The sequence below is a fragment of the Chelonia mydas genome, chromosome 8 (genome assembly GCF_015237465.2).
Source record: "Chelonia mydas isolate rCheMyd1 chromosome 8, rCheMyd1.pri.v2, whole genome shotgun sequence".
In the NCBI taxonomy this organism is placed as follows: domain Eukaryota; kingdom Metazoa; phylum Chordata; order Testudines; family Cheloniidae; genus Chelonia; species Chelonia mydas.
In genome coordinates, this window is record NC_057854.1 from 13374061 (window position 1) to 13399662 (window position 25602).

A 25602-nucleotide genomic window follows, 5' to 3' on the forward strand; every position below is an offset into this window, starting at 1 on the left:
GTTAAGTATTATTTTCACAGGGAAGGGCATGTTCACATGAAGGTATAGCTCTAGATTGAAAAGGAAATTCCATGGACCCTTTAAAAATACAAACTACTTGTCAATTCTTGTTGGTTTGTAGAAACCATTGCTGTACTGTTAGTGATAAAAACAGCAGCTCAAAATAAACCATCAGACTCAGCAATGTGCATGGTTTCTGTCTAGGTCAGGCGTAGTTGTCTTACCTCCCTGGCAATCTAGAAAGTTCATAGAATGTAAAATTTTAGAAACAGTCCAGTAAGGAATGCTGCTCTGATGATTTAAGAAATGACAGTGCTGGTGTGTATACTCCTAGCTAAAATTTTAAAGACTGGGTGCTTGAATTAGGCTCCTAACTCCATCTTTGACAATGCAACCACTTCTTTAGGTACTTAAAGTGATTCAATGCAAGCTGGTATGTGGCATTCGAAGCCTAATTTTAGGTAACAATTTTAAAAGTCCTGTTCCTTATCTCTGGGGAAGTGAGGAGGGGGTTAATCTATCTCAAACTAGAGGGGCCACAGCTGTTTGTCCTTACTGTGGGGACTGCAAGGGAGTGGAGTCAGGTCAGCTGTGGGGAAAGCAGTGCCTGCTCTTACAAAAGGAAGCTAAGTGGAGAAAGGGGCTCAGGAGGGAAATGGAGGCTATTCCTGAGTTAGATGCTAGCTCGAATGGGTAGGCTGAGGTAAACCTAACTTCTTTTCTCTGTGTATATGTACTCTTGATTTGAAAAAAATATTGTTTGGCTTGACTTGACCTGCTGAGGAGCAAGGTGCAGTTTTCATTTTACTGGTTACCTGTAATAATTGTAGGCTGAAAAGCTTTGTATTGTTGTTGGTGTGCCCACCCCCCACCCTGTACATCTGGTATTCTTTAGTCAGTTTAGGGGATGAAAAAGATTGTGGAGCTATATAGATGACAATGAATTAAGCACTTACATGAAGTGTTCATAATGAATTTATGGGACTGTAATATATAATCTACAACAAGAACTTGTAAGAACTACAATACTGCACAGCAAATAGTTACCCACTATCCTTAAACTTGATTTTGTTTGAGTCCAAATACAAAAGTATAACTAAATGTTACACATGGCTGCCCTAAACCCCAACTATCCTTGTTGGGGGCATTTCATTTTAGGAGGGCTGTGCAATTCACTGGCCAACATGGGTTCTCGCTCTAGCTGCATGGGTGTCAGCGATTTGTTTTCTGTATCAAACCACCAATGGCAGCAGGACTAGTAAAGAAAAAACTGACTACCTGTCCCCTCTCCCTGACAGCAGGCCCACCAAAGAAGAACCAACCTCAGAGTCCGAGTGCCACTTCCAACTGGAGTTGTGGCCTTCATTGTTGTTGACGCCATAAATATCTTAAGGCTGGCTCTGGCTAGACATTTACTAGCAATCAGGAAATTTGAAAGAAGCTATTTCCTTTTCAAACAATTTCCAGACAGGTCTGATTCAGAAAGATACATCTGCAGGGTGTAGCTTTATGGAGGGTGGAGCTTTACGTGTAAAGCTACGATTATGTCACAGAGGTCATCGAATCCGTGACTTCCAGAGACCTCTGTGCCATTTTCTGCTTCACCCAGGGGCAGCATCCAGCTGTTGCAGGCACCCACTTCCTCCCCATGCAGCTCCCAGCTGCTGTGGGAGGTGGGGAGATTCCTCCCCCCTATGGGTGGGAGAGACCCTCCGACAGGCAGCGGGGGACCCCAGAGCTCTCAGTTGCTGCAGGTGCTGGGCCCTCCTTCCTCCCCATTTTGTCATGGCTATTTTTAGTAAAAGTCAGGGACAGGTAGTGGGCTTCCGTAAATTTTTGGTTATTGCCCTTGACCTGTCCCTGACTTTTACTAAAAATAGCCATGACAAAATCTTAGCCTTACTTATGTGTTATTGGCTTGATGTTCCTACAGCATACTCCTTAGGAGTCATGGAGGAGGCAAATAAGGCAAATTTATATAATTTTCAGACAAGCATATTGTCTGAAAACTAACTATGGGTTTGACCCAAACCCTTGAATCTGAACACATTGAAACTGTGAAGTTCTGAGTGGGTAACCAGGTGGTAGGATTACAAGCCAAAGGGAGAAAAGGAAGTTGGCAGCCCTCTTGGGCTGGTCCCTCCAGTTTAAACGTAGAGGGAAAAAATGATGATGAGGTGCATTAAGTATATATAAAAAAACTGGAGAGGCAAAGGCAGCATCAACTGCACCTGTAGTCCATGCTATACCTCTCCACTTTCTACTCCAAATAATCTGAGCTAAAAAGAGCAATAGCTATTCCTCCTGTCCACTGTACCAAATGACATCTCAGAGTGCCAATCTACCTTGACTAGTATTGGCTGCTAGTCTCTAAGGGACTGCATGGCAACACTCAGAAATAAATTACCCATCAAAGTTAATGAAATTCACGGCTGTGGCTTACTCAGGGCCCAGTTGTACAACACGTACACACAAATGGTGAGCACCCACATCACAATTCCATTTAATTCAATGGAAGTGTAGGCAAGAGAAAGGGCTGTACAATCTATCCTTAGGGAGTATATCTCTGATCTGCTCCTAGTTAGTTTTGGCCCCTGTGCTACAGTTATTCTGTACTATCAATGGGGATGTTTATTGTGCCACAGACACTTAAAGGTACAAGTGTTAAGCCAAAAAGAGCGTAGCTTCTTTCTGCTGTTGTAGAAGAAAGAAACAAAGTATTAATCGCTTTGAATGATGCTGAGTTAATGATGGCTTGGTGAGGATGAGTAAGCTAGTTAAGATGAAAAAATAAGAAAACTCTTGTCCCTTCATCTCCAAACATTCACCCTAAATTGTACACGAAATGTTGAGGTCCTAACAGGTTCAATGGATATATTATGGCTGGTGTCATCTGCTGGAGCTGCTACATAGAGTCTTACCAGTCATTTTTCTTAACATACAAGAGAGCTTTGACTCTTGGGAAGACATGCTGTGGTTGTGTTAGTTTGGGGTATACAATGTATTGTGTAGAGCTAGCTTGGGGAGAGAGGGAGATGCATGAGCTGCAGGTGAGTTTGCTGTCTCTGGGCTCTGACTAGAGTCAATTCTTGAGACAGAGTTGCTTCCTGGGAACTGAGCATTGGTGTTGGGCTGATATTTCTGGGAAAAGGGATTGCCCTTTGATCACCTCATTTCAGGTAGTCTTTGAATATACCCAGACACTGTCACTGATTTCTCCTCCCCTGAGAGACTACAGTCATCTGCTAACGCTCAGCAGAGGGATGACACTGGTGTCAGAAGAAAGGGCAACAATATAACTTGCATATCTACATTCTTGGGTCAGGCCTGGGATAGAAACAAAAGTGAACATCTGCTAGTATATATAGGCCAGCTAAGTTGTCATCCTCACTAACTTCAGCTAAAAGCCTATGTTGTGCATGAGTATACCGCTAAGTTAGGTGACTTCCTCATGACTCTCTATTTGAGAAATAGTATGTGATCATATAGCTAATGGCAATATCATAATGCATCCATGGAAGGGGAATATTCTCTGAGGAAAAAGTACCATTAAACTGTGGAAGAAACTGACTTGAGGAATCTGCTGTAGTAGCAGCAACGTATGAGAGGTCTGATCTGTGCACCTCAGGCTAAGCAAAAATAGACAGTGAGAATGTTTGACCTGGAAAGCTGTAAGGAGAGTCGAAGTCTTGGGAAGACAGTAGCCTAAGGAATTGCCGTAACAGTATCAACCACGTCTGTGAGAGCGTGACCTTGGAAACTGTAGATATAAGTGAAGGTGACAGTAAAAAAGCCAGAATGAGAAACAGAACTCAGTTTTTCCACGTTAAAACCTGTGTGTGTATTACATATTCTAAATCTCCAGCAGTGTTATGAAAACTGAAACTGAATTCACATCTTAAATGATAAAACTGTGTTAATTAAGGTACAGTAGTCATTAGATTATCAATCAAATAACTGAATTTATACTACATGCGATGTCCAATTGATTTTTAACTTCCTCTCAGAAAATTACTTTAAGACAGTGCTGCCTAGTGGTTAAACCACTGGACTTAGGTTTTGGGAGATCTGGATTCTGTTCCTGGCCCTGGCCCTGACCTACTGGGTCTGAGTGACCTTCGGCAAGTCACTTGGTCTCCCCTTGCCTTGGTTTCCCCAAATGGTGATAATGATGTTTGCTTCCCTTGTGAAGTGCTTTGAGCTCTACTGAGGAAAAGCATTACATAAGTACTGGTATTAATAGTTATGTATGGATCTAATGTCACTAAAGGTGTATAGTGTGGGGTCTGTAGTCCTGATGTTTTAATGCTGAGTCACTTGGATGTACATTGATTTCAATGATATTACATACAAGAGGAAAATACTAGCTCATGATTGGCTGAAAGCAGTTGTGACAGGTTGCCCCTCCTTTACTGGGATGCCCCTGAGCCCGCCCGTTCCGCCGGCCTGGGCCCCCTTTATCCTGTCTTGCTGAGCCAGGCTCTTAAGCCTCCTCTAGCGCGCGCGCACTGGCAGGGCCACACCCAGCTGCAGAAAGACACAGACACTGAGATCAGCTCTGGGAAGACTCAGCTGAAGGGACTTGCCCCAGCACTCAGGTGCCCACCTCCCTTGGAGTGCAGACCCAAAGGTATATTGTCTTGTGCATCTCCAAGTATAACCACAGTTGTAATTGTTACATCATCAATATTCCTAACTTCAGATACAGAAATGATGCATGCTATACAAATTGGATAATCACATTCAGTAAATCATAACCTTTCCAATGATACCTTACAAGACCCATCTTGTATAAAATATATCTTAGGCTATATTCGTACCACATTTCTATGAAGAATATGGGGTGTAATGTCACAGAAGTCACGTGATTAAAACCAACATTTAGCTTTTGCTTGGTTATGTCCATGTTTCTACTATACATGTCACAGCTGGCAGTGAAAGGTATTTACATGATTTAATTAGAGAAAGATCATAGTATTTATTCTAAGGCTCTCTAAAGCTTGAATCTTTTCTTTGTCTCATTCCTGGTATAGAATAACAAGTGTCAACCTACCCAGGTTAATATACTGTAAGTTTAAAGGACTTCTAATTCTTTTTCATCCACTGTGATAGATTTTCTTTCCATGTCTGCATGTAATAGGATGATATGAAGCTATGTTTTGCAATAAGATTTCATGTGACACTTCCATTAACTTCAGTGAGTAACACACACAGAATGAAGGCAGGATATAGCACCTGGCATATGGCTAGATAGCCATCATCCTGACCCATTCCCCTTCTTGCCTAGATTAGCTATACAACAATACCACTCCAATAATTGTGGCAGGGCAGTACTGTTTATTAAGGAAGAAGTAGAAGCTGAAATTTGCCTTTAATTTTAGACTAAAACATCCAAAGCAGCTTTGGTAGGGCTGGTAGTAATGCTGCTGGAGGAAACAGAAAATACCAATAATATTATTTTGCTACACCATAGATTGCGAAGGGTCTGTAAAAAACATATGTGGTGTCTAAGATATGAAAATGAAGTAATACCGAAGATGAATCTGCTGGGCCAAGATTTGGTTCCATTGAATTCAAGGGGAGCTTTACTACTGATTTCAGTGGGACTGGGAGTTAATCCATTGAATGTAACTTGTCTGTGGAACAATAAGTCTTGAAGTCTTTACTTTTATGTTCAGTTCTTTACTTAACCTCGTGGGAGGAGAGGGCCTTTGTAGGAAGTGATTTAACCACAGCACTCCAGTGTGCCAGGCTAAGCTGTCTACCACTGGGCTCTGGCTCGGAGCCTAGTGGAGAGAGTGGGCCTGGACTCCCCCACCAGTCCCTATAGAGGGACAACTGTGAAAGCCTGTCCCTTGGCAGGGAACTTGATTGATGGAAGACCCGGAAGATACAAGGGTCCAGTCCATGGGGCGCTGACCAAAGGGGGAAGCCATGAATGCCACACTTGATCTTGAAGACTTCCTCATTATTGGACCCTTTATATATACACCCTGAAGTGGGTGGACTTGCAAATGTGACCTGGCAGGGGGACTGAGTCACTGAGAGGACAGACCATGGCAGGGTGGAGCAGTAGTGAGAAAGTGGAATGCCTGGGAGGCTGGCCCACCTGACCACCAGGCGGCACTGGCTGTGAGTGTTCCCCTTCACACCAGGGCTTTAAAAAAAAATCTCTGTAAAGTTGCTCTGACATCATGATCAACTTCTTTCCCACTTACTCCATTCCTCCAATGTTGTCCTTTTCTCTCTTCCTGCCTATTGTTGTAGGTTGTGTTTGTCTCCCATCACCCTCTGCTGGTTGGAATCAGATCAGCTTAAGAATTTATTTAGCAGTGCGGTCAAGTGGCTGCTCATAGGCAGCTATCAGCTTTGAAGTTATTCATAGCAGAGAATCTCTTTAGCTCAGTTGGGTAGCGGGCAGCATTATGAAGCAAAAGGTCCTCTGTTCTATTCATCATTGCTCATCTGTGATGTTTAGCGAGTGACTGGCTTGTGAACAGCTGTGATCCTGCAATGTGTCATCTATCTGTCTTTGGTGTTTGTGGCATGCTAGTCACTGTAGCATCTCTCTGAAGCCAGTGGAAGTTGCAGACCCGTTGCAGGAAATGCTCAGCAGCTTGCAGGATCAGTCTCTGGATTTGTGTGAGCAAATCTGTAAGGCAGGGGTCTACGTTGTGTAGATGTGCATGCAGGCTGCGTGCACAAGAGCTTTAAAAAATTGTGGATGGGGAGGCCCAGGGAAATGGCTAGGCTCCTTGAGAGCTGGAGTGCAGTGATGGCAACACAAAGGACCAGCTTGTGAAGTTTCAGTGTAAATTCTTTAGGGGCAATAAGTAAAAATAGTGACCTTTCCCATGTGTTCAAATAAGAACAGCGTCTGTATGCATTAAAAGATTCAAATTTGCATGTAGGGTCTTGTAACCCTTATCTTTGCAAGTTGGACTCCGTATTAACCAGTTTTTACACATTCATATATGCACAGGAAACCTGTTACCGTGGAGAAGAAAACAAAACAAAACTGAAGGCTTCAGGGTTTTTTTTATTTTATTTTATTTTTTAATACTGGAAAAGGAGGAGTACTGACCAAAAATTTCCTCTCCTGAGAGTGGTAGCAGAGCTTTTCTTCATCCCTGCAATCACTGGGAGTGCTGGAAGCTTTAGTCCCAGTACAGAGCAGTTGTAGCAAAATTGGCCTAGCTCTTCTTCAGTACTCACTGGTAGCTGACACGAGGACTGGGAGCCAAGGATGTATCTTTTTCTCCCTTCCTATTCATTCAGAGAAGAGGACAAAGTGATCTCCTTCAAATGTAACACTTAATATCTGCTGGAAGATATTAAGACCTACATTCCATGCCTTTTAATACAGAGGAGACTCTGTATAATGGAGTTATAATTAACTTCTAAACAGAGTGAAAGTTCAGTATAAGAGGTCTGTCCTATGGACATGTATGCACAGTACATCCAATGCCAGTGACTTTTTGCCACATCGCTCTGTGATTTAAAATCTATTTTAGGAATAGATCTTAATCCATCTGAGAAACATCTCTTTCCTTATTTATTTTGCAATAACCATTTATAGTGACTTTAAATGCTATACAGAAAGAACATCTTTTTATAGCAATGAACAAAAACAATAACTTTTCAGCATTACTGTATATCAATAGCCAATTACTTTTGTGTGGATGGGTTCCAGCTGGCTGGTAATGGACTGATAACTCTTCCAGGAAAGAAACTATCATTTCAAAGATAGAGTGGCTGGCCCTTTAATTTTCAGGTATTACAAAAATTGGACCTTTCACCTTTAAAAATTGTAAATGGCCGAAGACCTGCACTAAATCACTTGATCTCTCGGCGAGTCAAGTTACTCTAGCCTCACTGTTACTTTGAAAGGGTTTGCCTTTTTCTGCAGCTCTAGAGCCTCATTTCGATCTTGTTTCATATTTTTTTTTTTCTTGAAGAGCTGTGACCTCCATGAATGTTCACATCCTTCCAGGCTTTCCTCCAGCCATCTCACTGTAGGGACAATACAAAGAGTACACAGCACGTTCATCCTTGCTCACATATATTGTTTGAGCTTGAATTCATGCTGACTGAGATATGTTATGCTAGTGGCCTGTTGAGACCTCTGTTATTTCTACTAAACTCTATTTTAGTACTACATGTTCTCACCTACTTGCAGACCTTTGTCTGTTGCATCCTGTCTGACCTCTGGACTTTTAACCATTTGGGATACAGACAATGGAATCCTGACCCTTGATTAGGCTTCCTGAAAATTACTGTAATATATATAATAAACAATCTGGCTTAAAATATGTGAAAGTTCCTGGATGTTTAACTTTCTTATGAGACCAAGGGGAAAGAGTTGGATGGGGGGGATTTGATAGCTGCTTTCAAGTACCTGAAAGGGGGTTCCAAAGAGGATGGATCTAGACTGTTCTTAATGGTAACAGATGACAGAATGAGGAGTAATGGTCTCAAGTTGCAGTGGGGGAGGTTTAGGTTGGATATTAGGAAAATGTTTTCACTAGGAGGGTGCTGAAGCACTGGAATGGGTTACCTAGGGAGGTGGTGGAATCTCCATCCTTAGAGGTTTTTAAGGTCAGGCTTGACAAAGCCCTGACTGGGATGATTTATTTGGGGATTGGTCCTGCTTTGAGCAGGGGATTGGACTAGATGACCTCTTGAGGTCCCTTCCAAACCTGATATTCTGTGATTCTATGAGCTTGTGTGTATGCACTGAATTCTTGTCTGAGTTAGCTTTAATTATGAAAGCAACTGAGTTCAGAAAACTACGTAGTCAAATTTATTTTTCTGAGTACTTAGAGGCCTAATATCTTCCTGTCTGTATATGCATAATTCCCACTGACTCCAACAGCAGTCTCTCCCCTGCATCTGGGGGAAGAAGTTGGTTCATAAATCTAGACCAAATCTGACCTGAATGAAGCAGGTGCCACTCCTTTTGACACAAGTCCAATCAATGAAAATAGCATGTGTTCACACTAGCATTGATCTTGGCCCTGTGTATGTTTGTTGTGGAGGGAGTTGCAGAAAAATGTACGTATATGCCATATTGGTTTTAATTTGAGACTATTTATTATGAACCATTGTCCGGTGTCTCCTACACAGAAACAAGTTACCTGTACTGACAGCTTCTAAGTACATAAGAAATATATCTTGGGTGCTGTGACATTTTATGTTCCAAACTTTGCCCAGTGGCTGATGGTTTCTTCCTCAAAGTGACATATTGATTGTAGGTACATGTAGGGTGAGTATGACTGTGTTCAGTATTTTGAGCTCATCATCTGTTATCCCATTCTTATTGTCATCCAAGGTCCAGACAGTATCAAATTGGAAGCAGTAGTGTAGAAAATTACAAACAAATCAAAAAAGACTACAGCTGTGAAATGAATCAAGCCACTGTTTCTACATTTAGTATTTTCTTTGGTATAAAACATCTGTTACCTTTTTTGGGGGGCTTACAGCTATCAAAGCAAGAATGAAGCATTGTAATTGCTGTTAGACAGTATAGCAGAGCCAGGTCATTCAAAGTAACTGGAATCCAGTGGTGTAGTATCTTCATCAAATGTGTGATAATTTACTAACATGTGGCAATGAAATATTGGGTGAGATTTCCTGATACACTGTGGGTACTCTGAGCCACACCACTGGCCCTGAAGCCACTTTAACCAGCTGAAGGAGGATCATTCCAGTGTCAGCAGCAGTGATGTAGCTAATGTAAGGGCTTATATATTACCCATAGTCTTTGCTGCCAGCATAACTGGGAGGGTGTGGCCAGAATGTCTTTATGCCACTTCTGTCTTGGACTGTATTTTGGCTACATCTAACTGTTGCATTCTAACTGAAGTTGGGAAACTGGCCCTGCTCAGAGTAGTGACTTGGTCAGAAGAGCACAAATATTATCTTTAAACCACCTTTGCATAGCACCCACTGACCAGTGCTCTGTGGATTTCAGTAGCACCCCAGGACCTGGCCCTAAGTGTGTGAGCTTGTGTGTCAGTGGCTACAGGCTTAAGTGACTATCAATGCTAATTGTACTGGCATATGTACACAAGACTGACATAATCCCTAGAGGTTTGAAGCTGCTATTAAGCTTGTTCCTTCCTATTAGTTTTTGACCAAGAGGATAATGAAAAGATGACAAATTTCAAGTTGACTTACAAGTAAGAGATACAGAGTTAGCATGGATAATTTTATGCACTGTCAAAGCAAAAAAGCTTAACTAAATGTATGTGGGCAAAGAGAGATGCTGTCATCTTAATAAGAAATTAAAAGACGGACTCCTAATAATTGAATCATGTCTCTTGTCACATTTATATTTGTTTAATACATGTCTAGTTTTGTTTGAATTTAGTTCTGTCTCTCTCCTTTTAATCAGTATTGATTCAGGCTCTTGGTTCTACCATCATAAATCCCTCTGTCATGTTACATTTCCAGCTTCCTGGTAGTATAGCAAATAAATTGTTCCATAACAGACCTGGGTTCAAATTACCTCCGCCATAGGATTTTGGATACTGAAGGAAATGACTTGCTATACTTTTTAAACCTAAATTTTCAAATAAGATAATCTTACCTCTTCCCCCTCCCCTCTTATTTAGGAGCACTTCCAGTGTAGCGTAAAGAGGCCTTAGTGTAAATGAGATTCAGGCCTGCTATATTTAAAAATATGATCCTAAATTGCAGTGCAAGGATCTGAAGCCTGGGAAATGGAAATTGGTTTCGGAGCCTTCTTTTTAAAAACATACAAATGTATTCAGATTTAAGTGAATGTAGATAAAGCCTGGACTTCTGTGGCTTCCTCCATGACTAACCTGTCTTTCCCTCTTCTTACTCTCACTGTATTTACTCATATTTATTTTATAGAGCACAAGCTATTACTACCTCGCTGCTTCATCTTCTGAGTTTCCAAAGAACTTTCCTTTGGCTTTTTAGTTTCCAACACACTTTGAGCCTGAAGAAAATAATTTTCTCATCTTCAAATGAGCTGGTTTCAGGTCAGCATTAGAGATCGCCGTCCAGTCCTTGTCTGACAAGGAACTACAGTGTCTTGCTTCTTTTTCTCTGCATCAGGAAACTCCCCATTCCCTGTGTCTGACCTAAAATAATCCGTTTTTCTTTTCTGCTTCCTACAATCACCATTTTCTTCTTTAATAAAAATGTTTGTTTTGATCCCTTTCATTCCCAGTTAAAGGTAGTTGCTGCACTGAATTGCTTCAAACTCATCCATCCCTAAATATTAAGAATATATCCATTCTTCATCACCAACGGTGATAGTGGTTTATTTCTCCCACCCCATCTCTGAAAGTCATTTTCGTTGCCCACACATGTAAGCTGTGTGAACCAGTAAAGAGTATCTTGTGGCACATCAGAGCTTTACAGATCACACCCTTCAAAAAGTGCCACATTATCCAATGGAGATCTTAGAATACAGCTCAGTCACACAGATGCCCGTTGCTGTAGCTTAACTACAAACTTTCTATTCCCTATATAGCGTAAAGGTAAGCAGGGGACGATGTCAGCTCGTTAAGTTATCAGAGGAGGGCTTCTGGGGGACAGAGAAGAGTGTTAGACAGTAGTTTAATTTTTTAAAAAAATTATTAAAATTTTATTTTAAAAAGGTGGCAAAATATAAATACAGAAAGGTACAAAATACTTAGTCTAAAATGTTCAGAGATGCCGAGAACCTTGGTCTGCCATGCAAATAGTAGGAATTGAGGGTGCTCAGTGCCTTTGAAAAGAGGGCCACACATTTATGTGCCTAAATATGGAGTTAAGTCTAAAAATATTGATCTTTTTCTGGGGTATGTAGCTTTCCGGATGGTAGGAAATTGTATGGTCCTGATTATTTTCAATGGTTCATGAGTGAATTTGGTGTGAGTCAATTTATGTTTGTGTGTGTTTTTAAAAGGACATTAGAGTCGGTGTATGAATATTGTGCAGCATTGTGTTAACATCTCTGCTTTTCCCTGGAAAGCTGCACTTGGTGCACTCACTATTGCTAATATGGAAGGGCATCCATATCCTTCATGGCACTTTTTGCTCCCCTTGGCACATTGCTGTTATGTAAATACAGTCCCATCCCATTGAAATATCTGTGGATGCAGAAAGCAGTCCCCCAACAGAATTTACCTTCATCATTCTATTGCATGTTAGTGGACAGTTTGTTCCCACCTATGCAATGAACAGTAGTTGCGTGCCAAAACCCACAGATGCTGATGGAGCTGCAAGAAGCCATGGTCGGATTATCCATATGACTTTCCCAAGGTCTCAAAATTCCCTGACAGCTCCCCAGGAAAGTTGTTTAATGGGGGCTACCTCACTATGGATGGGGGCTCTGTGAAAAGGTCCTCTCTGTGTTGCCAGTCTCCTAGTAAACTCTGCCGAGGGGTGCCATCAATTTCCCAGCTTTTAAGCACTGACTTCCTGTCCCAGGTCTGCCCAATTCCTATACCAGCACCTCCATCATTCACAACTTCTGACCCCACAGAAGGCTCCCTCCAGGGTTCAGTTTCTCACCTAAAACTCAAATCTGGAAGTATTTTGACTCTGAAATGTTGGTGCAGTGCATCATGGGAGTTATCGTTCAGGTTCCTCTTGCTCACATTCTACTCTATTAGCATGGCCCCTGGTCACATTAAATCCTAGATGATGCACCAGGGTTTCCCTTCTTGATGAGAGGAGGTGGCCCATCATTGAACTTGCGTGGCTCTAGTGTATCAAGGGAGACGAAGTATAGCTGAGGAGAATGGGAGCATGAGATGCCTGAACAACTCCCATGAGGCACTGTGGTGACATTTCAGAATAACACTATTTTTATTTTCAGCTGAAAAATTGTTTTGGGGGCATTCAATTTTTCAGCATCAACATTTTCTTAAAAAGCAAATACTTTTTTTGAAATTTTGTTTAGTTAAATCCAATTTTAGACCGTTCAAACAGAACAATTTTGATCAATCCCGAAACTTGTGTATTTACTGTTTTTCTTTTGAATCAAATGAGAGTTGTAGAGAAGAGAATGGAAGACTATTTGGATGCATCCAATGGTGGGGTAATGTGTCCGAGGTTCAGAAAAGAATTAGTTGAAGGTTTGAGAAACCAAGATTTTCATATTAAGTTACATGCATACCAAAAAGGTTAGCCTGGCTTGGAGAAGATATAGAGACCTGAACACCTGTGAACTTTGAAGCTGATGTATACTTTGTATCTCTGGTCCATTTCTATAGAGTCTTCACATCAGGGCCCCTCAACCTCCATGACCAACCAATCCTCTTCCGAGCCCTGTAATAGTATCAATAGTATCTGGAGTTAACTTGAGGGAGATAGGCCACTTGACTTCTCTCCCCATCTGGTGACATTTGGAGGTGTAACACTTCCCCTTCCTTCTCATGCCTCCGGGAACAGTTTAAAATAGTTTCTGCTGAGCGCATGAAGTAGTGTCATTCAGTGAAGGATCCCCAAGAAATACCATGTGACTTCAATGCTTGTGTCAAAATGCAACAGTCCAGCTCAAGTCTGAACGTTCTTGGGATGAAAATGCCTCAGAACTTTAATTCCCATCCCAATAATAGTAATTGTGCCCAAACTCCGCTTTTGCTGCTGCAAAACCTGTAAAGAGTGCCACATTTTTACAGCTGCTTTTCAAACCTGACGAAGGATAATGTCATTGTGTGTTTAATTTGGGGATGACTATTTCAAACAACTTTAGTAGTAACCCATTTCTCAGAGGATTTTTCACCAGGTATGATTTTTCTTTTTGCTAATACGTCTTCTATTTTTTTCTTTAGGAATTAGAGCAGTTCCTTCAGCTTTCTGTCAGGGAGTCCCAGTCCTCATTAAGCAGTGCAGCTGCTGGTCTTCATAATCCCACCAAGTCCGTATTCCAGTTCCTCCTAGAGATTTTAAAACCTGTTTTTTGTTGTTTAGTCTGCAGCAGTATTGATGGGGACTTACTTTGGCACTTTTCTGGATAGAGAGGAATAATGACTCCACATTCAGCAGCCACAGTCAGTGTGATTCTAAACTATGTGGAGCCTAATAACAACCTCGCATCACCTCCATCCCTTGGGGGGTTGCCCCATCACTTAAATGAGATTTGAAAGCTGAAGTTCAGCAGAAGGGACATCAGCTGCAGATAAGACAAAAGTTTCAGTCTTGTCATGCGTTTCTTCCCTCAGCATTTATTTACTTGAGTCCTGCTTCTTGTCTGCCATTGTAAGCCCTTACAGCAATCCTTATTACTCTGGCTGAGTCATTCAAAGGCCAGAGAGTCCCCTACTGATCAGCTGAGTTTGAGAGCAGCGACTCAGAGCCTGGGAGCTAACCTCTGCTCACCCTGGAGCTATTGTCTTGAGCCATCTCTTCAGATATGAAAGCTAAAAATAAAAAGTCTCCTCTTGTGGTCTCAATCGGCCTGATTCACAATTACTCTGCACGTCGTGCACTCATTTACACCAGAGCAAAGTGGGTGTGACATGCTGTATTCTGATTTCAGTAGCTCTTTTACAAGCATTTGGCCCTGATGTAAATGGCCACAAGATGCAGGGCAATGGAAAATCGTGCCTGCTGTCAATACACTAGTCTGAATACTATGACTTTCCAGCTGATAGGAGGTGGAACTGAAAGGCAAAGTGACAAATGCTACTGAAGAGGAGAAGGTTATTAAAAGCACTTTCTATCGGCCAATGTGGGTTAGAAACAATAATGAATTAAGCCTGGCTATACCCCGAGGAGGGTGGTATCATCCCCATTGTACAAGTAGGGAAACTGAGGCACAACGGGGCGCAGCACCTGGGTCAAGGTCACAAAGTGAGTTGGAGCTAGTAAGAAGCACCTGGTTCCTAGTCCTGCCCTCTAGCCCCACTGGATGTGGGGCTGGCTCTGTCTTTACCCAGCCCTGCACAAAAACGGATGGTCACTCAGCATTCTGCTCAGGAAGTCCTGCTGACGGAGCCTCTGTCTGGCTCTGACCCCTCTCCCTTCCCCCGTCCTACCTGCGGGACTCCCTCCGCCCCGGCTCCCAGCCCCGCTCCTGAGCCCACACAGGTGTCCGCTATTGGGTGGAATATGCAAATGACTGGGTGACGTCAGGCAGCTCTGGTCCAAGCAGCAGAAATAGGGCAGGATTCAGCATTTACACCTCCTAGCTCCTGGATTGCGACCGACACCAGCGCCAAGCTTGTGTTGTGATATTTTTTTTTATATATATAAATATTTTTTCCGGTCTTTTGTTTAATCTCCCTTGGTTTTTCCTCCTTCAGGCTCCAGCCTTTCATGATTTCCTTCCCTCTCCCCCACAAACGCTCCTGCAGACTTCTGTATCCTTCCTCCCCATAAGGAGATTTTTTTTTAAAAAAAAACAAACACACCAAAACTCTGACATCCTTTTCTTCTTCTTCTTCCAGCTGCCACAGGCTTTAAACTGTGCTCAGTCTCTGCCACGGGAATCCTACCGGTAAGTAACATGCTAGAAGCCTCTGATTCCATGGGGGTGTGGGGGTAAGGGAGGGTTGTGCATGGGCAGTATACCCCCGCCCCCAGTAAGGTTAATGTGTCAGTGTTGTGGGGTTTTAAAGCGATCTCCTGTTCCTCCCAGTGTCCGGCCACAGGTAGGCTCGCAGGGGGCTTGCTGAGCTCTGTGGTGGTGGTAATTCAGAGTCCCTAATGATGACTGACAGAGTTTGCAACATTAACTTAGCGGATGGTAGCCTTGGTTGCACGGAGCAATTTCTGCTCCGGAATGCAGCGCAGGGGATGTGGTTGGGGGGAGGCAGTAGGGGGAAGGAGGAGCAGCTTTGGAGGTGCAATGCTTTAACCCCCGTGCACTGGACCCGGGACCCCGCAGCCCAGGGCAGTCTCTGGAGGTGGGGCGGGGGGGGGGAGGTGCGATCCCAGGCTTGCCATCTCTCTCCGGTTTCCCGGGGAGCATTTCCCGATGGGCATCGTACGCTCTCAGGGCTTAGGGGAATGAGCACCAGAAGCTGGGGGGGGGGGGGGGGGGGGGGAGAGGGATGAGCAGCCGCTACGGCATCTGACAGTTCATTTTTGCAAAAGCTGCTTCTCCTGCATCTTCCTATGGGTCTGCCCTTGCTCCTGCTCGTGTTGACAAGTTTGAATGTGTTACAAGTAACTGCAGAGGCAGCAAAGCTGCGAGGAGCAGGAAACAGTGGTTGAGCCTCCGATGCAAGGGGGCCGCCAAAAATCGCCAGCCCCCCAAAAGAGCTGGTTCTAACCGTATCCTAGAGAACCGCTCCTGCTCTGGAATTGCTCTTTCCCCTCTTCTCTTTCCCCACTCGCTCCCTGGCTAGCGCTGGGCTCACCCTCTTCATCTTCTCAGATGCCCCTGATGGAAACCCGGGTTTAGCAGCGAGAGTTTTTGACCAGGGCCCCCGGGAGCAGGGGACGGACCAGGCGGCAGCCCGGTTGCCTGGCCCTTTTGTGGAGCGCTGCAAAAGGGATCGTGGGATCCTCTCGCCGCAAGCTAATCGGGCTGCCTGGGTCGGCTTCCCCACTGAACGCATCTCTACGCAGTAGTTATAACAAGCGGCGGTCCGGAGACACCCTTCAAGCCAGCCGCATTTCCGCGTTCTCAAGGAGCGCGCCGGTCGAGTTCCCAGCCCCGAGAGCTCGCCTCGCGACCCGGCCTTTTCGTGCGGGGGGGCTGGTAACGGAGCTAGGAAACCTTGGTCACGCACGTTCAGGTTCTCCCACAACCCAGCCTGCTGCACACGTTCGCGCACACGGCGAACTCCGCGCCCTCTAACCCGGTCTGTCTTGAGTTACTGGGCAACGGACTCCTGAAATTAGGGGAGGGTGGGATTTTTTTCCCCTTCCTGTTTGTGCTCCCCTTCCCGTCCACACCAACCTCCCTTTCTCCCCTCCCCCCCTATTTGGCAGTGGATTTGGTTTCAGACGCTGTTTTGCTTTTGAGATAATCAGCAGTACTTTAAGGCAAGGAGTTAGCTTAATAAGGGGGACATGGGAAGCCAGAGGCAGGCTGAATTTCCACAGCACCGAACTGTATAGAAGGTTGACGCCTGAGAGAATGCTTCCCTCTGGGCTTCTGAAAGTGTATTTACACGTGTGTGTGTGTGTGTGGGGGGGGGGGGGAGTTTAATTAGTTTGAAAATATTTCTCCTATTATTAAAAGGCCACAAAGCTCACTTAAAAATGCAGCTTTAAAGCTGCCCATTGCCTCCTTGGTTATTAGATGAGATCAGGCTTGGGGGAGGGTCGGGGTGGGGGGGATAACCCTCTAGCGTGTGTCTGATGATTTAGTTCACAGTATTCTTTAGGATCGTGTCTCCAAATGCAACTTGGCATGCGGGGGGCCTGGGGGCAGGGACTCCTGGGTCGTTCTCATTCAGGCTGCAGAGCAAAAGAAATATGAGAAACTTCACAGGGCTCGGGTTCCTTTTTTTTTTTTTTTTTAAAAACCCCTCTTCTTTGCTGAGCGAGAATCCAGGAAGACTGTGTGTGTATATTTGGAAACGGAAAATGGGGGAGTGAGCTTGTTCCATTCCCGGCAAAAAATCATGTGCGAAGTAGCTGAACCATAGATCTCTCCCGGCACCTCTTAGATCGGGTGGTGTGCGGGACAAGGGGGGCTGAAGAGAACTCAGCCGCCCTTTGGGCTTCGCTGGAGAGCAGGAGCTGTCCACGGGCTGTGGTCCTGACACTGCCCCTTGAAGCTGCAGCTGCGTCTGTTCCCGGTCTTTGGCCCCTAGGTGTCGCCTCGGTGGCTGTTCTGCCTTTTACCGTTGTAACAAAATGGTTCTTTAAATAAATAATAATAACAATTTACAAAAACCCCACGACAACTTGGAAATTACCAAAATCCACCCAGGCCAGGTGAAGAATTTGAGACAACCCAGTCTCTCCCCGCCGCTCCCCGCAACTCCGCGTTTGCTACACGGGATTCCGCTCCTAACTGCAAAGGGAGCTGTATCACACCGCACATTTAAGGGTAGAAAACCGTCATCACAGCGTCGTGTAGATGGGAAATTGCCCCATAGCTCGAAAGAGACACTGCTTCCTACCAGGCTAAAGGGGACGTTAATGATTATCTTCAGAGAAGCTAGGAAGATGAGCGCGGAGACATGCATATAAATCAAGTTTTCCCCTTAGATAAATGTCATTACTACTGGGAATGGATGGTTGTGTGTGTGTGTGTGTGTGTAATTTGCCTGTGTGTGTATTTACAAACTTGTTTTTTTCCTATAGATCTGGGTTATTTAGATCATGGTAACATCCAAAATGTGCTAGGTGTTTTCCAAACATAGAGTAAGACCCCCGTCTCTGCCCTGAAAAGCATACAGTTTGAAAATGTAAATGGGGGGTAATAGGGGAAAAAAGGGGGGAGGGGGAACTAGGGTGAAGAAGACAGTACCTACCTGCTAGTCTTTGTGTGTGTGTGTGTGTGTGTGTGTTAAAGTTGAACATACTCAGATTTAGCTCTTTCAAGCTCTGTGTGACAGTGAGTGAATTTTTATAGATAGTTAAATTGATAAATGGTAGAGCAGGGATTCTCAAACTGGGGGTCAGAACCCCTCAGGGGGTCACGAGGTTATTACAGGGCGGGTCTCAAGCTGTCATCCTCCACCCCGCTTTGCCTCTAGCATTTATAAAGGTGTTAAATATATTTAGTGTTTTTTAATTTATAAGGGGGGTTGCACTCAGAGGTTGCTATGTTAAAGGGGTCACCAGTACAAAAATTTGAGAACTGCTGTGGTAGAGGAACCAACCAGAGTGAGAGGGCTTTTGGTTAGAAGTTTAGATATTTTAAAAAATTAAAAAATAATGGACTGGATCAAATGTGGTCACCCAACTAAAAAGATGTCACCAATCTTGAACCAACACAGCCAGTCAGTGAGAAGCAATACTGCTCAGAGTTGACTCTCAGGAACTTTCTTAAACCTTGGGCCATAGTCTATTGCTGTTGCCCTTAACCAAGGTCAACATCTGTGTAATGCAGCATACAAAGAGAAGAGGGATTGTGTGTTCAGAAAGGGGGCTACTTTCCCACCCAAAATAATAGTAGAATTGCACTTCTTCAGCTGAGGATGACCTTGAACCTGTGATCATTGCATTCATGATTTACCACCACTTACCCTGCAACTGACATTGAAGAGTGCTGAGTTAATAAAATATCTGACTCCTCTCCCACTTCACCCTTTTAAAAGTCTTATTTATGGATTGTGCAAACAGCTTTCTAGTATTATTGACATTTAACTAGTCAGTCCTGTGGGGGTAATGAAGTGATATTGTAGATGACCACAAAACAAACCATGGGACTAAACCTTGTGGAAAGATCACAGCAGAGGTGATGCAACAGTTGAAGATGCAAACAGAAGGTCCAGTCCTGCAAGGTACTGAGGGACTCTTGAATGTCCTTCACTCCAGTTGATGTCAGAAGGACTTGAGGTTTTCAGAATCTTTCCAGTAGCATGTAGTACCTTGCAAGAATGAGCTTTAGACAGCGATCAAAACAGCTCTCAACAAAGTATTCTGCTGTTGTTTAAAATTTGTACAAATGCTCCCTGTCTTAAATAGGATGTGTGACACAATTTTACATATTGCACTTGGTACCATTTAGGAACCTCATTCATCAAAATTGAAGTATTAATCAGAGATAGTGTAAATAATTAATTGAAATGTAATTTAACGTCATTATGGTTTGCTGAAAGGTTACCTTAGAATGATTTTTCATGACAACTTTCTTAGATTTAGTAGCATTTTACAAAAATGATGGGTGTCAAAATGATTTTACAGGTCACAGAAACGCTCTCTAATTATATAATAAAGCAAACTTGAATCTTGTACTGGAGGAGCTAAGGGCCAGATTCTCAGCTGGTGTAAATGGATCCAAGTTATGACACCTAATGATTTGGCCCTAACATTTTCTCTTATAACAAGAGTCATAATTTTAGGAAGCTAAAATAACTTTTTCTTTCTAATGTAGGTTTGGCAGAAAGATTAGCATCTTACAATAGTTCTTGTCTTTTTATACCTTTAGAATGAGAGACAGCTTAAAAACCTGGAAACAGCTGCGTTAAGAAAGGTCATTCTTAAGCTCTTATTTGTATTATAGCTGCACATCTGGGACCCTGTCATGATTCAGGGGCTCCATTGTGCCAGACACTATCCAAATAAGGGATTCTTTATAACTAGAGTGGTTTTTCTTTTAGTTGTGGCAAATTTCTGCCACCCTTATGCATTGTAAATACTCATGGGGTAAAGCACTGCTGTCCAGGAGCAAACATTTTAAAATCTAGCTCAGTGTGGGGGAAGGAACCGTAAATTATATACGTTTATATAGGTTTCCTATTGCAGCTTCAACTTAAATTATTAGGGCTAAACTTATCCCAGCTGTAATTATACTATAGCTAATGCATCAAGCATGAATGTGGACCCTAAAAATTAATCCATTCTTAAAACAAAATCAGATTTACTGAGACTTTAGATAATTTTAAATTATCTAATATATTGGAATCATTTTTTTCCTTGCTTGCACACAGGTTAGGAAGGGTAGGTGTTTGACAGATTTTTTCTGAGCTCTCAAGAGATTTCTAGTGTTCAGCCAAGCACTTTGTCCAGTAGTTGCTCTTTTTATACAGATCAGCTTGCCTAGGCAAGTCCAGACTGAGAGACTTACATGGAGAAGGACTGCCCATGTGGGTTTACGTTTTACATATTTGTCTCCCAAATTAGGAGAAAAAACTGGTGGCACATCACCAATGATGGGCCTGATCCAAAGCCCCCCCATTGCAATCAATGGATGTCTTGCTACTGAATTCAATGAACTTTGGATCATCATTTATTTTAAATTTAATTGAGCATTATACAGCCATTTAAGATGCAGTATTTGAGAATTAAGGGCCCGATTCTGCAAGGAGCAGAGCCCCTTTCATTTAACTATCTCAACCCTTCACTGAAGCAACTCTGTAGAAGACAATGCTGCTGAGCTTCTCCAACAATTTGGTTCTAATTAAATTCCTAGCGTCTGGGGCTCATGACAAAATGGGAATTTTTGCTCAATTAAGGATTATAGAACTTGGCCCACATTTGTATTTCTGGCATCTGAATGAGCTAACCCAGAGAACGCACAGATCTATACTATGTATTAATATAAATGTCAGTATTATGAGTAAAACTAATTAAAATATTGCCAGGCAGTGTTGCTATAAAAATAAGTAATCTGTAAATTGAACTGAGAAAGATACAAGTTGTTCAAATCACATTAAAATCTATTGGTGTTATTGGAAGGCAGTTATTGTGCTGGTAGTTTTTGATGTTATATGCAGCTATTATCTTACCTAATCTGAACAATTTAACATCCTGTTTCCATGTAGTTAGTTACTAATTCTAACTGGGCATGGCTAGTTCTTTGATGTTTGAGCTCTGGAGTCAGAACTTTAAACTGCAGATAAGTCAGAAATCTCCAGAATTGCAAAATGATATTGTTCTATTTGCTGTGATTGTATCAACAAATGATACAAAATGCCTCTATAAAAATGTAAGGAATAGGACTGCTGTGCCAGAGTGGTTTATAATATAATATATATTTGTAGCGCATTGATATAGTGGCTTTGTTTATTGCACATTTATTTACGGCTCTAATAGCATTACATCTGAGAGTTTCTAATTAGAATTTAGAAAGCCTAATAAATTCTGATTTCACCCTGATCTCTTTCAATTGATGGTGTTTAGAATAGTACTGAGGAATAGTGAGGACTTAAGGGTGCTGATGAGTGTGCAGAGTGTAATTGGTGTTTGTTTTATTGACAGTACACATTCGGGCAGACAAAATATCTAGGACCAAATTCTGCCCTGGTGTAAAGGGGCATAAGCTTTGAAATCCATGGTGTTAGACCAGGGCCAGATACAGTCCTTCACTTGTTATACAACATTTTTGTATCACTCACTTGCTATCTTTCAGGGGTCCTATTTACCCTGGTGTAACTCTATTGACTTCAATACAGTCACTTCTATTTACTCCTGGGCTTAATTTGGCGACTGCCATGTTACTTGATAATGTACGGTGTTCAGTCCTACCCTAACCGGTATGCTTGCATCTTTCTATGGAATCTAGTCCAGCTTTCCCCTGAAACACAATATTGCAGGTGGTGTTTGTTTTTTAATGTGAAACAAGGAATAACTGGCAGTTTCACCTCCTCATGCTTTGAGGAGACTTTTGATTTGAATTTAAGGTTGGAACAAAACCAACCTCAGGAAGTTGGGGGAACATGCATCATCCCGCATCAAGCCCAAGCTGAAGACCAGGCAAACAGTAATGCCACCCTGGACTGTTCAGCTTTTTGCCTGGAGCCCTTGTCCATACCTAGAAATTCCTCCTTTAATGGGGCAGGCATCTTTTGGGAGTCCCTGGCAATGCACTGCCAACTAAATTATGCTGCTCAAGAGTTAGGAGGAAGCCTGGAAGGTGGGAAGGGTTCCAAAGCCAAGTCAGAGGCACATGCCCGGAGAAGCTGGTGCAGTGTGAAAACAGAACTACTGCCATTTCATGGTCCACCATGGAATGATTTTGGAGGATCTGCTGTGAGGAAATCTTGGAAGGGTTGTCTCCCCTTCCTGGGACACTGCCACAGGACGAAGTGATCTGGGCCATAGCTTGGGAAATAATCTCATAAGCTCTCTTTAAGAAGTAAAACTCTTTATTAATTTATCAACTCAGTGCAGGTACATGTAAAATACATTAAGATCCTGCAACTAGATCTGTGTAGATTGACTCCCTATACCAAGAGTCCCGGTGAAACCATTGGGGGTCCACACAGGAGCTGGGGTCTTCCTCTGCAAACTAATTGGTTCAGTCCTTGCTCAGATGAGCTGGGATCCCACTGGTTCTGCCCATTCGACCAGCTTGGGTTTCCTCACCCTGTCCTGGCTGTGCCAGGCTCTCAAGCCTTCTATAGCGCACATGCACAGGAAAGGCCACACCCAGCTGCAGACACAGACTGAAGTCAGCTCTGTGTGAGAGGATTCACCCAGCACTCATGTGCACATCCCCTTAGGGGAGTAAACCCCAAATAATATTGTCTTGCACCTTATAGAAAGTCTGCACAGTGCAAGCTCATAAAAATTCGCCCTCTCCCTCAATGTGGAGAGATATGCACAGCTTTTTGCGCCCCCCCCCCCAAGATATGAATTGCACAAACTGGGTTTTGGAATAAACTAAAACCAAGTTTTATTAACTATAAAAGGTACATTTTAAATGATTATAAGGGATTGAAAACAGAACAAAGCAGATTACTGAGCAAATAAAACAAAACACCAAACTAGGCTTAATACACACAAGAAACAGGTTACAAAATGTAATTTCTCACCCTAAATGTTGTTTTAGGCAAGTTGTAGAGTTTCTGTAGCTTAGAGTTCCAGTTATTTCTCTTTACAGACTAGACTCCTGTCTTCATCTGGACTCAGGCCTCAGTTTAGTTCCTTTGGATCTTCAGGTACTTTCAACAGTCTTTCTTCTTGGGCAGGAAGGCAATGGAAAAGAGACCTGTTTGCCTTACTCCCCAGCCTTAAATAGAATTTACATAAGGTGGGAAGCCTTTGTTTCTAGTGGGAAAATACTAGCAGTGTCCAAGGTGGTACTTTTTACCAGGTGTCATTATCACCTGACCTTGCAGTGTCAAAGCAACCATGAAACCAAGTTTATTTGCAATGTCCACAGGAAGGAACTCCTGGAAGATGGGGGATCCATATCTTCAAAGACCCATTGTCTTTTTCCTAATGGCTTATTAAGGTTGATTGCTTACTGTCTGGTGGGCAACTCCAAGTGTAACCACAGTTGTAATTGTTATATAGTCAATATTCCTAACTGCAGATACAGAAGTGATATATGCATACAAATTGGATAATCACATTCAGTAAACCATAACCCTTCCAATGATATCTTACGTGAGCCATCTTGCATAAAATATATCTTAGTTATGCCGTATTCATATTCTTTATAGAAATACGCTTATGATATAGAGCGTCACATCACATTATGTATTCCTGTAGAGGATGTAATGGGATAGGCCCTTCCTGTACACACAGGGACAACTCCTGCCCTAAAGAACCCCGGTTCTGCAATCTGTTCTGCATAGGTACAAAGCTCCTCCCATGTGGTGCAGCTTGTAGGATCAAGGCCTGTGAAGATGAGCAACACGTGAAGGGCAGGGATAAACCATCTTCTTCTCTTTATCCCATCAACTGGGGTTTGGGTCATGTCTGTCAAAGGTGGCACTAAGAACCACCTGTTGACCATCTTCTTTTATGCAATCTATCCATCGCTTCCTCAGCTTTCCTTGGGGTCTCTTTTCTACCACACTCTTCTGCCATGCTGTCTTTGCTAGGTCTCCTTCATTCAGTCGTACATCAAATTACTAAAATAAAGGAGCATTTTCCCTTGGAAATTGTTGTTGCACATAACTTGGCAAGTGTACCCATAGGAACTCATTATTCCATTACTTGTGCCATGTGAGTGTGAATAGTTCCACAAGTAATTTTTAAATGTATAGCTGCCATAAATTAGCTGAAATTTCAGCTGAACTACTGAATCTGAAAGCTGCATGGGGGGGGGAGGGGGTTGTTTGTTTTGTTTTGTTTCTGTAGTTTTTTTTTTTTCACATGATGGTTTGATAGTTGTCATCTTGTTCTCAACAGACTTGAAATAATGAAATCAAGAAGCTTTTGGTCACTTCTGGTGTTGCTTGAGGTTTTCCTGTCAGTCACTTGGGGGTGGATGGAATCGGACAGGATCAGAAGGCTTTATGCGGATGCAGGGATGTTGCAACAAAAGGTACTGTGAATCAGCTGTCATTTCATATTCTTTCTAATGCTGCTTTCAGCTTTTTCAATGTGGTATGGGAAAAGCGGCAAGGGTCATATTGTGAAGATAAATACTTGCTGAGGGGGACAATGGCATTACTAACTCTGAGCTATATGTTCTATAAAACAGAAGGCTTCACTTCTTCTCCCCACCTGTAGTTTCTTTTATTAGTATATTACAGTAGTGCTCAAAGTCCCCAATTTGCCAAGTGTCGTGCAAACACGCATGAAGACCTTATCCCTACCCCAAAAAGTTTACAGTCCAAGTTCTCAATCCTCCAGCTCATTCTGTGTTGGTGAAACTCTGTACCCATATGAAACCAGTTGCAGGATTTGGGTCTAAAAATGTATTCGTATAAGTAGTAATAGTTAATATTTTGCCACTATACATGGACATTCACCTGAGGAACTAAAATCTTAGAAACGGGTTTTCTCATTTTACAAAAGGGGACGCTAATCCACAGTTGTTTTCAAGTGGCTTGCCAAGATCCTCACTCAGAACCTTCCCACATTTCACTAGATTCCCCAAAACTGAGGCTTGTGATGTAATATGGGAAAATGGAAAGGATTTCTAAAGGTATAATAGTTCATCATTGCTTACTATTACTAAGACTGCATACAGTCAACCGAGTAACTTTATAGTGGGTTATTTGATCACAAGGCATGACTTCTCATTCATTGTTATATAATTGCAATGCAATCTTAACGTTACAGGCACTAGGCTTCTGGGAACTGTGCAAGTAACTGAATCTATGT

The 25602-nt window shown here is 42.8% G+C and overlaps 1 protein-coding gene across 4 annotated transcripts in view; it reads left to right on the forward strand.

Annotated features, from left to right (window-relative positions):
- Positions 1-645: 645 nt before the first annotated feature.
- FSTL4 (follistatin like 4) overlaps positions 646-25602 on the forward strand; it is a 490949-nt gene continuing 465992 nt past the window's right edge. For 2 of the 4 annotated variants that reach the window (XM_037907517.2, XM_037907518.2), the window contains exons 1-2: positions 15054-15466; positions 24682-24817. In XM_037907517.2, coding sequence (XP_037763445.2) covers positions 24692-24817 — 126 coding nt within the window. In that variant the 5' untranslated portion in view covers positions 15054-15466; positions 24682-24691. Of the gene's footprint in view, positions 704-15053; positions 15467-24681; positions 24818-25602 lie in introns of those variants that run through there. The other 2 variants (XM_043520692.1, XM_043520690.1) reach the window with 2 other exon arrangements.